The sequence below is a fragment of the Prosopis cineraria genome, unplaced genomic scaffold (assembly GCF_029017545.1).
Source record: "Prosopis cineraria cultivar Desert tree isolate PC_DT_omini unplaced genomic scaffold, ASM2901754v1 PC11, whole genome shotgun sequence".
NCBI lineage: Eukaryota > Viridiplantae > Streptophyta > Magnoliopsida > Fabales > Fabaceae > Prosopis > Prosopis cineraria.
In genome coordinates this window covers 45,232,778-45,248,810 of record NW_026555342.1, presented here as the reverse complement: position 1 = coordinate 45,248,810, position 16,033 = coordinate 45,232,778, and the positions used below count along the sequence as shown (strand labels likewise).

The following is a 16,033-nucleotide window of genomic DNA, read 5'->3' as shown; positions in this document are numbered from 1 at the left end:
GCCCATTTTTTCAACTCAAGAGCTATCTCAAGAGTTGGGAAAACAACTAACTGAAAAGACAATAATATGTAAGAATGACTCATCATCTTGTTACTCCTTCCCTTCTAAAATGGTTGTCATTTTAGTTTTCAAAAAAAAAAAAAAACATTATTGCATTGGTGATTTTACCATCTAGTAAATAAAAAATGGTTATATTGTTAACCATGAAAAAGTGTTTATAATAATGAATAAGGGTATTTAAGTAAAATACCATTGTGTTTCGATAAAATGTTAACCTATTCATTAACCTTCTAAATCAATGCAAAGCTCCAAAGTCACAATTATTTTAGAACTGAGGGACCATGTATCCTATTTATCCCCTTCTACTTTCACATCAACCATTGCAACTACTTACTTTTCTTTAAATTGTTGAAAACCATTCCCAGGTGATCTGTACAAACACATACACACACGCAGCATTATGTTTTCAGCTATATGAATGAAGTAGAATAAATTCAAAGGATGTGGTTGACACACATAGCAATATTATAAAAACAGCACCATTATATTATACTATGTATATTTGCTCACATCAAATGATCTATTGTTGGGACAACAAATGTCTATCTGTGTTCAATTGTTGATAGATTTCTTTCTTCAATGAAGCAAAGCCTACATCTTTATAGAATTTTGGATTTAGCAAAATGAACTGCAGGAAGAAATGGAAGTGCCTTTTGTTTTTTTTGCCTTCTCTTACAGTTGTTTTTGTCGATTCCAACATTTGAAGGGGAAAATATATCTCAATTGGAGTAAATAAAAAGGAATATTCTTGAACTTCAAAATGATCTTTTATCACTAGATAATTAGAAAAGATAAATAGAATATGTCGAAAGTAGTTTTGGCCCTCCTAATTTTCTTTCTGCTCAATTTCTTCTAATTCTATACTCTGTAATAAAAAGACAAGGAGTGACCTGTAAAAGTTATTGAATCTAGTGAAAAGAGTTAGCCCCTTCACAACTTGCCGAACCAACGTTTATTCACATTTAGTACCCAACAATGTAATTAATTCCAATGAAAGAATATTTGTAGCTAATCAAGGAGGTGAAAAAAAAAAAAAGACTAGGGGTTCATGAAGAAAAATTCCCCTTCTAATTCCATACTTGTGCGCAGAGAAAATAGGAAGAAGTAAAGGAAGCCTGGATGTAATAATTCACAAGTACGAAAACTTTGAATTCATGGTCTGATAATCGGTGGTTCAAGAGGAATCTTAAAGCAAAGCACGTTGATGTAGGATTTGAAATCCATAGTGAAATTGGAATCCACTTTTGTCTCCTCTCACCTGACCCTACCCTTTGTTTGGCAAAAAAAGAAAAAAGAAAAAAAAAGAAGAGTTGACAAGAAAGAAAATGGAAAAAAGAAAAAACTGAAAGAAAATATTATCACTCATCATATTTAGATGAATAGAAATAAAACAGGAAGAGAGAAAATGAGTAAATATCACAATGACTATAATATCCTCATATCAAAACATATCATGTTTCAAGACAAAAATTATATTAAAATTAACATCACCAAAATAATTCAAAATCAAATTAGTTATTAATAAAAGTAATTTTTATTTTAATAATTAGTATTTTATTTTCAACATAAGCCTACACCTATTTTTGCACAGAAGTATGTTTAAAAGGCTGTTTTTTTTTTCCTTTCAATACTTTGTTTTAGCATCTGCAGTTTGCCTCGCTTTTAATAAATATATAATATATGTATAGAAATTAGATGCTGATGATAGCAACTAACGAAGAGGGGCGTGTTTGTATAGTGCTTTACATAGCAAAATATGCTATAGTGATCAACAGAAATTCCGAAGTATCTATCCATGAAAATAGCCTGGTTACAATGTACGCTGATTCATTATAAACCTTAAATACAAAAAAAGGTTAATAAAATTTTGTTGGTCATTTTCTATAATTTTTAAATTCCTTTTATAATCTATTGAAGTTGTCAATGCAGTTTAATTTAATTGTCAATAAATTTTGTAGTAATTAATTTTTTTGTACGGGACTTCAATATAATTCTCTCTTAATTTCCTTATATGCCACTTAGTTGTAATTCTTCCTATAAGTTTGTTAACAGTAGAAACATAATGAAAACGTCTCTCTTTCGTTTGGCTTGCTTGGCTCTATTGCAGCTTTATAAATAGTGTGGTATACACGCTAGTCTTTATATCTCATATTAAGGTAGCCGATCCGATTGATTTGAACTTGCAGATACTCACATTTTACCCCAAGTACAGGCTTCCACAGGCCAAGTCATATATAAAATTACAAGTTAGAAAATGATAACATAGGACTTGACTAAACAAATTCGACAACTAATAAGAGAGAGATAAGTGATCATTGCTGTTATTACTTCTTAGGCAAGCCTTTTATTGTTCTATGCAGTGCGGAGAGAGGAAGCCAAACCTCATGATCAGACATGCCAACCTCCTCTTCTTCGTTTGATAATAACATTAAGTTGTTGAAATCATTGATGTTAATGCACCACTTGAAACGGAGAGAGCAGAAACGGGAGACGCATAATGGAGCACAATAAACCTTTTGTAACCTCCCCTTAATTTCTATAACCTCCCTTTTAATTTGTAAGCTTCAGTTTTTCACGATTCTAGAACTATAAATAGTGCCCTTTGATTGTGTAAGGAGCTCAAACTTGAAAGAATAAAATTGCTTGTTTTCATTCAGTTTCTGTGCCATTTTGGCATCAAAGCCAGGTTCAGAGAGCGAGAGAGTGAGTTACAGTTGAGAAAGTACGCCGGAGAGGAGAGAGATTCAGTGAGGAGTCCCTGATGTCTTCTCGTTTTGCAATCCAGGCCTTTTCTCAAAAAACTAACATCACCATCGCGCTCAGGAGGTCCGAAAACGTGGAACAGAAGGTTCCCCATCGCCGAAAAATTCATCACGCGCCTCGCCAAAACAACACACAGTGACGCTATATTCACACGCACCGCACACGCCATTCCAAGGTAGACGACAATGACGTCATCTGCCATGTCATCTCTCTGACCGGTCAAACGCAGGTCATCCAATCGTTCTCTGCCATATGTCACTTTTCTGCCGTGTCACTAAACCCAGTCAGCTAAAATTTCCAAAAATTACATTTTTGCCCTAAATCTTTCAGTAATTCCATATTGACCCCAATATTTTCCTAAATTCCATTTTTACCCCTAATCTTTTAGAAAATTACATTTTGTACCCCTGATCTTTCTTAAAATTACACTTTTGCCCCTTTATTTTACCTGAATTCCATTTTGACCCCTATATTTTTCATAAATTGCAGTTTGACCCCCTCATTTTTTTAAAATTCCCATTTTTTCCCTAGCCTTTCCAAAAATCCCATTTTATCCCTATATCTTTTCAACGTTTTCATCCGTACCCCAATCTTTCCTATATCCCTAGTCTTGACACCTATCCAAAATGCCTCTAAGACGTAGACATGTGCACGAGGTTGAGATGGAAGAGATGAGACGTAGGATACGAGAGTTGGAAGCCAATATGGAATTGTAGTGAACTCTATTAAACAATAACAGAGAAAACTTAAAGGGAGATCCGGGAAGCAGCAGTTCATCATCCACTCACAACCGCCGCCATCCATGACAACAATAATTTCGCCCTAATGATATCAAGGTAGACATTCTTAAATTCGAGGGAAGACTCCAGCCAGATGAGTTTGTAGATTGGCTACAAACTGTTGAACGAGTATTTAAATACAAGGAGATCTCAGATGTGCAGAAAGTCAAAATTGTTGCCCTCAAACTCAAGAAACATGCTTCTATTTGGTGGGAAAACCTCAGATGGAAGAGGGAACGTGAGGGAAAGCACAAGATTGAGACCTGGGAGAAAATGAAACGCCAGCTCACCAGGAAATTTTTGCTAGATCATTACCACCAGGATAATTTTATCTAGTTACAAAATCTTTGACAGAGATCTTTATCTGTAGAAGAATATACTAGAGAGTTTGAATAACTCATGATGAAGTGTGATATTCAGGAGAACGAGGAGCAAATAATAGCCCGGTACCTTGCAGGCTTAAACACAAATATTAGTCATCCAGTCCAGCTTCAACAATATTAGACCTTGGATGATGTCATCTGTCTAGCCATGTGTGTTGAGAAGTAGATGCCCAAGAGATCCACTTTCCAACCTTCATCCTTAGGGGTTATCCAGAAGGCCGTAAGGCAAAATTTCAGCAGACCAACTCCTCAAGCAAGCCACAACCTACTGCTATGTGCAAACCACCATCCAATACTACTAAGGAATCTGGTTTTAAAGCAATCAAATGCTTTAAATGTCAAGGATTTGGCTACATTACTGCGGACTGTCCTACTCAAAGGGTTGTCACCATTCGAGAAGGATCAGGGTATGAAGTGCTTGAAGAAGATGAGGAGGATGTTGAGTTCTACGGCACTGATCCCGTATATGATGAGGAGGTCACACCTGCTGATAAAGGAGAAGCATTGGTGCTTAGACGAAGTCTGCATACAACAGTAGTTAAAGAAGAACCTTGGCTACAACGCAACATTTTTCACACTCGTTTCATGGCCCAAGGAAAAGTTTGTAATGTCATTATTGACAGTGGAAGTTGTGAAAATGTAGTATCTGACTACATGGTGGAGAAATTGAAGTTGCCAACACAAGATCATCCGCAACCTTACAAGCTTCACTGGCTCAACAAAGGAAATGAGGTAAAAGTTTCTAAACAATGCCTTGTGACCTTTTCTATTAGGAATCGATATTGTGATGAAGTTTCATGCGATGTTCTCACGGATGCATGCCACCTTCTCTTGGGAAGGCCATGGCAATATGACCGACATGCTATGCACAACGGGCAAGCAAACACTTATTCTTTTATGAAAGATGGTGTCAAGTTCACACTAGCGCCTCTATCACCTAGTGAGATTAGCCAATCTTCAAGGGAATCTAGTGTCTCTAAGTCGTTAGTGTCTTTATTGACTAAGGAGGAATTCAAGGTGTCGAAATCTGAAGCCCAAATGATGAGCTTTATTCTGGTGCTTGAGGTGAACGACGAGATGACCAATCCACCTGGAGTCATTCCGCTATTGTCAGAATTTCCAGATGTAATATCTAATGAGATACCACCAGGGTTGCCTCTAATGCGAGACATACAGCATACCATTGACTTCGTTCTAGGAGCAGTCATTCCTAATAAGCCTGCTTACAGGATGAGTCCCTAGGAACATGCTGAAGTCCAACGGCAAGTTGAAGAGTTGTTGAAGAAAGGGTTAGTTCAAGAAAGTGTCAGCCTTGTGCTGTACCTGTTCTTCTAGTACCTAAGAAGGATGGAAGTTGGAGAATGTGCATTGACTGTCGAGCTGTCAATAAGATCACTATTAAGTATCGGTTTTTGATACCTCGGCTTGATGATATGCTGGACCAGTTGCATGGTGCCATTACTTTCTCTAAAATTGACCTTCGTAGTGGGTACCATCAAATTAGAATTTGGCCAGGAGATGAGTGGAAGACCGCTTTCAAGACTAAAGATGGCTTATATGAGTGGAATGTGATGCCTTTTGGGTTAACAAATGCCCCTAGCACATTTATGCGCCTGATGAATTAGGTATTGAGACTCTTCATTGGTAAATTTGTTGTTGTGTACTTTGACGATATTCTTATTTACAGTAAGAATCAAGAGGAGCATTTAGATCACTTGCAGCAAGTTTTGCAAGCCTCGTGTGAACAGAAGCTTTATGCAAATATCAAGAAGTGTACCTTCCTTACCAGCGAAGTTGTGTTCTTGGGTTATATTATTACCGCAGAGGGTGTTCATGTTGATCCAAGCAAAGTTACAGCCATTGACAGCTGGCCAATTCAAAAATTGATCCAGGAGGTTCGAAGCTTTCACGCATTAGCTTCTTTCTATAGGAGGTTCATCCATAATTTTAGTTCAATTGCTGCACCACTTACAGATTGCACCAAAGGAGAGAAGTTTTAGTGGACAGAGCAAGCTTAGAAAAGCTTTGAGGAGCTTAAGAAGAAGTTGACTGAAGCTCCAGTCCCAGCTCTTCCTAACTTTGACCAAGTGTTTGAAGTTAGTTGTGATACTTCTAACACCGGCATTAGTGCTGTCTTAAGCCAGGAGGGCCATCCCATTGCCTTTTTTAATGAGAAGCTTAATGATGCAAAGCTTAGATATTCTACCTATGATAAGGAATTCTATGCCATTGTTCAAGCTCTCCAACATTAGAGTCATTATCTCCTGAATAAAGAGTTCATACTTTTTTCTAATTATAAGGCTCTCAAGTATTTAAATTCCCAGTAGAAGATCAGTCACAGACATGCTCGTTGGAGTGAACTCTTGCAGTCTTATCCATTCCTTATCAAACATAAGGCTGGAACTCTAAACTCCATAGCTGATGCCCTTAGTCATCGCCATGTGCTACTTATAATACTATAAACCAAGGTTGTTGGATTTGACCTTGTCAAAGAGTTGTATCAGAATGATCCTGATTTTTGAGGAGTGTGGGAAGCAACTGTAAATCAACCTTTCCACCAGTTCTACAGACACGATGGGTTTTTATTTTGAGGTAAAACCCTCTGTATTCCACAAGGTTCCTTGAGAGAAGCCATAATTTGGGAAGCACATGATGGTGGATTAATAGGACATTTTGGACGGGATAAAACAGTTGACCTGATGAAGGAGAACTTTTACTGGCCTCGACTTGAATGGGATGTCAACAGGCATATACAAAGATGCAGAATTTATCACTTGGCTAAATCCAAGGATCAGAATACCGGACTATACATGCCTCTGCCAATTCCAGAAGCACCTTGGGAAGATATAACTATGGATTTTGTTCTGGGTTTACCATGGACTCAAAGGCAAAAAGATTCTGTCATGGTAGTTATGGATCATTTCTAAAAAATGGCCCATTTCATTCCATACCAGAAGATTAATGATGCTGTTCAAGTAGCAGACTTATACTTTAAGGAGATTGTGCGTCTTCATGGCATTCCCAAGACTATCACTTATGACCATGATGTGAAGTTTCTCAACCACTTTTGGCGGACACTATGGAAGAAGATGGGAACTAAGCTCCAGTTTAGCAGCGCTAGTCATCCCCAGACAGACGGCCAAACTGAAGCAATAAACAGGATTCTTGGTAATCTTCTTCATAGTTTTGTGAGAAAGAATTTGAAGCAGTGGGATCTCATTCTTGCTCAAGTTGAGTTTGCTTATAATAACTCTGTCAACCAAGCAACTGGGAAGTGTCCGTTTGAAGTTGTTTATGGCACTTGTCCCCTTAGTCTACTAGACTTGACCCCTTCACTTGATAAGCAGCAAGATAGTTCTGATGCTGACCAAAGGGCTAAGGAAATCAAGAAGTTATATGAATAAGTTCGTGCCCAAATACAAAAGCAAAACTTGAGATACAAGACTTAACGTGACAAGCATCGAAAGTATCAAACTTTTAACGTGGGCGATTTGGTTTGGATACATTTATGAAAGAAATGATTTCCTAAACAACTAAATGCTAAGCTGTCCCTAAGAGCTGATGGTCCGTTCAAGATAGTGCAAAAGATCAACAACAATGCTTACAAGGTGGAATTACCTGGTTCTTACGGTGTATCTGCCACCTTCAATGTCGCTGATCTATCTCTGTACGTTGATGAAGATGATGAATTTGACTCGAGGGCGAGTTCTGCCCAACCTGAGGAGGATGAAACAGAGAAAGCAGAAATGGAAGATGCATAATGGAGATGAAACAGAAAGAGCAGAAACAGGAGACGCATAATAGAGCACAATAAAGCCTTTATAACCTCCCCTTAATTTCTATAACCTCTCTTTTAATTTGTAAGCTTTAGTTTTTCATGATTCCAGAACTATAAATAAGGCCCTTTAGTTGTGTAAGGAGCTCAGACTTGAAAGAAAAAAATTGCTTGTTTTCATTTGGTTTCTGTGCCACCACATTTCCATCTCTTTTTGACAAAACACACACCATCCCCAAGCCCTTATTCCAAGCTTCCCACAAGTGCTAAGTTTGATGTGAAGGCTATAAGAATCACGACCTTCCCTTAGATGTTGTCGATAGGTTTTCTTATTCAATTCCAATATCATTATGCAGAGATGAGAATTCTCAATATTGTCAATGACAATATGATGTGCCCACTCTTTGCATATATAGCTATCATCTTCAGGAGATTTATTGCTCCAAGAAATATCACAACTCATAAGGTCGATCGAAGCACTCGCTATTCTTAGGCATAGAGCTATTGCAAACCATTCACTTGCCTGAAAATGTTGAGGGATGCCCACTCTCATGAATACATTTTCCAATCCATCATCATCATTTGAATGAGAAACATCTTTGTTTGGAAACCATGATGCTATTTCAGTTCCTGAAATAATTGCAATAAAATCTCTCTGAGGAAGGTGTTCTAACTGCAACAATAACATTAATTAAACTTTCGTGAAAACTTGCTAAGAAACTTTACTCATGCATTATGCACAATATAATTTTTAATAAAATATATTAAATAAATAGTGCTAAATAAACTGATTTATTAATATTGATATATACCAATAAACCGGGCTTAAAACCTCTCATGCCCAGGCCCTCAAATGCTTCTTCTAATGCGCCATGTTTCCAATTGTTTTTTCTTGATTCTTTTGATTAGTAGATTCTACATGAAATGATATATTTTACAATAATGAAATGGTACATTTTTGTATAATTTTAGGGTATTTTTCTTTGAAAACCCCTAAAAAAATACAAATTTAAACCATTTTATTGCTATAACATGATAAGATGTCTCTCATTTTATGTAGAGTTTAATAATCAATAAAAACAAGAGAAAAATAATTGAGAGAGATTGAGGCATTACAAGAGGCATGCTTTAGAGAGGTGGGGCAATATCAAATACTCCCTCCATTCTAATTTATAAAAGGGGTGATTTGATGTCCAAAAAAATGTAAAACACTTTTAACAAAAACAAAATTTCATTAATGATGTTTTTTTTAATATTATCCTTATCATTATATTCTATTCCCTCCCCAATCCAATTCATAAAATACTTTTAGGCAAAATTACAATTAACAATAAAGCTTATTATATATACTCTATAACCTTATTTTTTCAAAACAAAAATATGAAATTTTAAAATTGTCCTTCATTTGTGAAAGAATATTAACGAGAAAAAATATATATAAAAAGGATTATATTAAAAAAATCAATAATAAAACTTTATTTTTATCAAAGTGTCTTATATTTTAAAATATTAGATCTCCCCAAAAAGTGATAGGGTGAAGGGAGTATCTCTTTAAATGGAATATTGAATAAAATGTATTTTTAAAAATGTATATTTTTGTTTTGAAAAGACAATATTGTAAAGTGTATTTAATGGCTTTATCGGTATTTATTATTTGTCTTAAAAGTATCTAAATTGGAGCGGAGCAAGTAACTAGCAGTAGAACATCAATAATGAAATAAATAAAGATGTGGTTATTTTCATATTTAGTTCTCCATCGACACTAAAACAAGAAAATAGTTATATCATATAAGGATGTGGTTATTTCACCAAGAAGAAGAAGACAAATGAATATAGTTAGTAGTTACACAAGCATACCTCATGGTCTAGTGATGAAACTAGATTCCATAGTTGTGTATCTGATAAAGATTCTAATGAATTACAACCGATTGCATCTATTCGAATTAACCGTGGTGGAAGATTTGGCAGTGACTTGAGCCTTTTGCAATTAAAAAAAACAGATAGTGCAGATGAAAAAGTTTAGAGAAGCAACCAGATGGCATATTAACGAAATCATTATATCCCAAATCTAATGCAATTAATGATGGTAAACCGCCAAAATCATCTGGAAGTGAGTCATCACTAATGCAACAGTAGCTCAAGTCTAACTCTGATAATGATGTTAGATTAACTTCAAAAATGTGATGTAAATTACTCCAAGTTGACACATTGAGTTCCCTCTTGTTACTCCAAGCTTCACAGATGTCATGTTCTCTCAAAGCCTCATGATCATTCAGATTTTTTGGCAGCTTAAATCCTTTTGAGCAACCAGCAATATTGCATCCACTCAAATTCAGATCTCTTAGACCAATCAAGAATCCAAGTGATTCAGGAAGATTGGTTATAGCAGTATGACTTAAATTAAGGGATGATAATTTTTTCATATTTTCTACAAACTCGGGGAGCATAAAAACTCTACAGCAAAAGAAAAGACTTAACTTCATCAAAGAATTCATTTCCAATTTTCTTGGAAGGATTTCAAGACTTGTGCACCAACGTAAACTCACTTCAACAACCTTTTTCAGTTCTCCAAGTGAAGGATGAACGGCAACCAAGGATGAGCATCCATCCAAAATCAATTTTTCTAAATTTGGGACTCCTGAGAAATCCGGAGTTTCAACCAAATCTTCAGAACCTCTCATATCAATGAACTTCAAATTTTGCATAAACTGATAAAACAGAATATAAGAAAATGAGCAACTTCACAACGCCTATTATATGTAGCATAAATAAATTTAAAATGAGTGAACTATGTTACCAGTAAGCCATTCCGTAGTTGCTTTATTTTGCTACGATGCATGTTAATATCGACAAGTTTATCCAATGGAATTTGAAGTGGAAGAGCTTCTAAAGGAAATGAATACCATTGAACAACTTTTATTGCACGAGGAAAACATTTGAGATCATACGAAAGTTTCACCTCCCACGGTAAGATGAGTAATTTAAGATTAGTCATCTTAGAAAAGGATTTAGGATTTACTTCTAATTCATGTAGGTTTGGGCGCATAACAATTGCTTGCATTGCTTCAGATCCCTGATAAAAAACGTCAATTGCCACAAAAATAACATGAGAAGGATAACAAAGTAAAGCATAGTTAAAATGTTAACTATACACACTATAATCCCAATGAGATATTTAGGAAGTAAAGCTTTCTCACCGTATTATTTTTCAAAATTTCATGAATGTCCTCTAATTTCCACAACCTACTTCGTCTCCCAACATTACTAGGAGATTCTTGAAAAACTATGTTCCTTCCCAATTCTTGAAGTAAATCATGCATTTCTAATATACACTCTCCACACGAATCCTTCTTTTCAACTAGTAAAGCTTTCTCCATCAAAATATTTATCTCAATTGTTGGAAAAAGATCACAATTTTTCAAAATTTGGATTACTTCTTCTTTCCTCTGTTCTCTGAAGAAGCAAGCAATATCCAAAAATATGGTCTTTTCTTCATCATTTAATCCATCATAGCTGATTTTGAGTATCTGAAGAATATTATCATCTGGAATTTTCTTTAGCTTGTCTAAGGCATCTTTCCACTCAGGCATACTTCTTCCACGCAAAAAAGTACCTAAAACATGAAGTGCCAAAGGAAGACCTCCTGTATATTTAACCACAGATTTAGACAACGCCAAATAATTCTCTTCTAAATGGTTATTGTTTCTCAATGCTTTCTTGGAGAAGAGTTGAAGAGATTCATCTTCTTTCAGAGTTTCAATCTTATATATTGTAAACACTCCAGACGATGTAAGCAAGTGTTTATCTCTTGTTGTTATAATAACCCTACTTCCAGTGCCATACCATTTTGAACTTTCAGCCAAATTCTATAATTGACTGATATGATTTACATCATCAAGGACAAGAATAACCTTTTTATTACATAAAAGGTTCCGTATTATGGTCATTCCTTCATTCTTGTCTTTAATTACTATGCTAGTTATAAAGAAGCTCTCTTTGCAAATGAACTAGGTCAACTCTTTCACAAAGCTCCCTAACATTACCAAGAAAACAACTCATTTCAAATTGGCAAGAGATATTTTCATAAACAACTCTAGCAAGAGTTGTTTTACCAATACCGCCCATTCCCCATATTCCTACAAATCGAACATCATCCAACCCAATTCCTAAGAGTGATATCATATCGACCATCCTTGAATTAATTCCAACCAAATTCTCATTATAAGATGGTAACTTAGAGCGTAAATTGATCCATATCTCTCCAACAACATTTTCTATAACTTCTGTTTCATGCTTACAAAAAGGAAAAAAAATCCCAATAAATTTTAAGCATGAATTATTATTTTTTAATTTGCTATGACTTGATTTAAAAATAATTGAAATATTATAGCAAAAGATGAGAGAAATTTAAATGCAATAATATGACGAAGATAAAATAAAGAATAAATAATTTTGAGAGTTTTTAATTATATGTGATTTGGGCACATCTGAATGAATATTTATTATCCCTCGTTTATTAAAAAAATTATCCCGGTTTATCTAATTAATTCATAATTTAATAACATTGGCTAATATTAAATATATTAGATATGATTCATAAATCATAGGTTATATTTTCTCCTTCTAACGAATCCACCATGCTATTATTCTATTGTTGTCTGCATTACGGCTAAGCAGAGAGACAAAAGCAAATATTATAAGCAGTTCAAAGTTTTTTTTTTTTTGACCAACTAAACAGTTTAAAGTTTAAGCGAGTATATTTATAAGGAAAAGGAAAAAAAACCTAATTGAAAAATCTTGAAATATGATTAAATTAAATCTTTCTTAAAATAAAAGGCAAAAACAGGAAAGAAAAAAATGGAAAGAAAAAATCTTACCGGCCCCTGGTATCCCACCCTGACAAGTTGCTAACTTGCAACAAAGCATCTCTCCATCTCTGAACGTTGTCTTCGCTTTCTTTGAATCTCTCTTCATGTTTGGCTGAAGCTTTACCATAACTTGCCTTTTGATATCTGACATCAGATGGATCAACACTATAAAAAATGGGAAATACTTGTCGGCCCAGACTGTTTTTACATTTAATAATCTCATGAAGTTCATCCAAACACCAGGTAGAATTTGCATAATTCTGAGAAAGAACAACTATGGCCGAGAAAGAATCTTCAATTGCCTGACAAAGTTGATGTGATATAACTTCCCCTCTCTCTATCCTTTGTCATCGATAAAAACTCTGATGCCACTTCTACATAAAGCAGCGTGCAAGTGATCTGTAAAATTTAAGCGAGTATCTTTTCCTGCAAAACTCAAGAAAACGTCATATTTCCAATTTGGAGTTGGATTGAAAGAGGAAGAGCTTGAGGAAGATTCTCCTATGAGCCTGTATTCCATTGCAGGGTTGTAATCTCTTGGCTGTGTCAAAACTGTAATCTGCGATAACAAAATCAAATCAGTACCAGGCAACGAAAATGAAGAAACTCAGATGATACTACTCTACAATGAATGATCGATACTACTAGCTGTACTGCTATAGTTGCACGGATCTTATTACTTCCTGATCTCAAGCACAATGCTATGATCTAAAGTCAAAGAACTGCTACAATCAAAAGCTATACATATTATAATATGTGTAAGTCAGTAGGTAGATAGAGCACAATGCTATGATCTAAAGTCAAAGAACTGCTACATTCAAAAGCTATATATATTATATATAATATTTGAAAGTGTGTTGGTAGGCAGAGAGAGAGAGAGATTTATTAATGTTTCTAGTTCTACCAAACAAAGCCGCATCTGCTGTCATGAGGTTAGATGGGGAAATAATTAAAGGCAGAATTGCACTTAGAGCCCTCGGAACCAAAATAGTTATTCCGCATGCCCTTTCAATTTTGAAATGATTGTCCAAATCCAAGGATTCTCTTAAGGTGTCCGTATATTTACTACCAGACATTCGCGTATTTATAAGTAAAGGATTATAAATTCACTACAACGCGTTCATATATTCCCTAGTATAGGTTCACATATTCATATATTCACACACAAGTTTAGATTCACAATTAGCAAATATGCAAAGCTGTTATTGTGAATATGTGAACCTATATTTATGAATTAGTGAACATTTGATAGTAAATATGGAACATATATGTAATAACTCAGAAATTTAATGTAATAGCCCAAAAATTTAGTAAAACAAAATAAAATATTAAATTTATATTAAGGTATTTTGATTGTATTTTTATGGGTAAATGTATATTTTTGCCCCGGATTTTTTTTCAAGGAGCACCCAACACCCTAACATTTTTTGTGGAGCATTTTTGCCACTAATGTAATTAATTTGGTGCACATGTTACCCTAATGTTAAATCTACACTAACTCTGTTAAAAATTTCTCATGGGCCCCATTTTATGTGAAACATTATCATCCCCCTCCAATAATGATTCTTCTATTGCTGCCTCACTCTTTAGCATTATCACCTCCCTCTTGCACTAGAAGCATTGATACGACACCCTTGTCACCTACTTTCTCTTCTTCTCATCATTGCTCACCCACTTCCAATAACGCTCAAAGCTCAGCAGCCTCCACCATCACTATTTACCTCAAGGCCCACACCTATGCTATGTTCACCATTGCCATCCTTGAAATTTGACATCTTCATCTCCCTTTTTTTTCATCCTCTCCATTGCTGATGACGATCTACCTCTTCCTTGACCTTCCACAATGATTTTTCAAATTTCCAAGACCACTTGTTCAAGATTCTTTGAAATTCTTCCCCATCCATGGAGTGATTGTGATGATTTGGGAGAGCTGTGTTGCTAACACTCAGAGTGAAGATGGTGAGGAAGACGAGTTATGCAGCTAGCATTTGAAGTGACAATGGTGACAACGCAAATGTTCAAAGGCCATAGCAACCCATTATGCTCTCCATCAAGAACAAAAGCCAATCCACACCATTCATGTTGATGCCTTTCTAGTGTTAATCACGATCTTGTTAGTTATCATGTGGATGATGCCTTTCAAAGTGAACAATATGACCCTTGACTTGTCTTTGTTTCTAAGAAAAAAAACACGGGAGAACAGAGACATTAGGATCATCAATCCTTAACCCATCTCCTTCATCTCCCTCTCTCTTCACAGTCGTTGCCTTCATGCAGTAGCTCCTCCTCTTTCACCTCCACTTTGCCGACCACATAGGACCGGAAACCACCTTCTGTTATAATTCTAAAGGTCAATGTGTGAGGAGTTAATGTCAAGTTAGTGGATGCTCTAAATTAATTACTTAAGGGGTGAAAATGGTACGTGAAAAATATTAGGGTATTGGATGCTTCTCGAAGAAAACATCAGGGGAAAAATGTACTTTTATCCTATTTTTATTAATTTTTTTCCATAGATATAAGATGGAATGTTGGTATAGTGGTAGTTGTGTTGACAATTTATCCTAGCGGTTCTTGGTTCGAATCCTGTATATGCCAAATTTATTTCTTTTATTTCAGTCTTTGGTAAAATTAACATTTTGCCCCACTGTGTTATTAAAAAAAGGAAGCAGAGGTGAAATATGCATCAGGAAACTTCTCCATTCTTTATCTTAGCAACGTCTAAGAGGGAGAGATGCTAAAGTGAAAGCCAAAATCTGAACACCCACCATTTCCTTCTTCTCTCATGTCTTCGTCCCCATCTTCTTCTCATCATACAACTCGCCGTCGGTTACTATGGGTGAGCCAGAATCTCCCTTCCCTACACTCCGTCCGTTGCTGTGGTGTCTTCTTTCAATCCTTCGGCTACTCCTTCCTCCATTCTTAGTGTCGTCGGCGTGGGAGGTTGAAGGCCCGTCCTCCTTTCTTCACCAACATCAATTATGTTGGGTAGAGCTCGTCCATTCCTCTGTCCGTGCACTGCTGTGGGTGTTGCCATCAGGTGCCTCGTTCATTGTCTTCCCCTATTTCAAGCGCATCTGAATCTCTCCTTTCTTCTTGATTGTTCTGTTTGTGCGTGTGATTTAATGGTGAAGATTGTGATTTTCTTTATTATGTTGCTGGTTAGATATTGAATATTAAATGAAATTATAAATATCTTATAAATAATTTGATTGAATTGAATTATATTTTGACTGGCTGGATGTATATATTATCCTTAATTTGCAAATTTGCATCCTAATATGGCTGGGTTAACTGAAATAATGATTGATTTTTTTTTTTTGAAAAAAAAAACACACATAGTTTTAAAACCGGTTATCTAAACTCGTTATGACAATAACCAGTTTAGATATCATCCATATCTAAACC

At 35.5% G+C, this 16,033-nt stretch overlaps 1 protein-coding gene across 5 annotated transcripts; it reads right to left on the bottom strand.

Annotated features, from left to right (window-relative positions):
- Positions 1-9,493: 9,493 nt before the first annotated feature.
- LOC129285347 (disease resistance protein RUN1-like) lies at positions 9,494-13,422 on the bottom strand. Of its 5 annotated transcripts, none has more exons than XR_008587168.1 (5): positions 12,638-13,422; positions 10,958-11,403; positions 10,558-10,833; positions 9,618-10,468; positions 9,494-9,522 (listed from the first exon to the last, which is right to left on the bottom strand). XR_008587168.1 is itself a non-coding variant. In XM_054920985.1 (5 exons), exons 1-5 carry the CDS (start codon positions 12,882-12,884, stop codon positions 9,704-9,706), a joined length of 1,638 nt encoding a protein of 545 aa, XP_054776960.1. In that variant the 5' UTR covers positions 12,885-13,422; the 3' UTR covers positions 9,524-9,703. The 5 variants fall into 5 exon arrangements, 4 of the variants coding, with proteins under 4 accessions (XP_054776960.1, XP_054776959.1, XP_054776958.1 ...); XM_054920985.1 differs by lacking the exon at positions 9,494-9,522 and having other exon boundaries at positions 9,524-10,468; positions 12,638-12,772; positions 12,869-13,422; XM_054920984.1 differs by lacking the exon at positions 9,494-9,522 and having other exon boundaries at positions 9,524-10,468; positions 12,638-12,772; positions 12,931-13,422.
- Between the last annotated feature and the right edge of the window lie 2,611 nt (positions 13,423-16,033).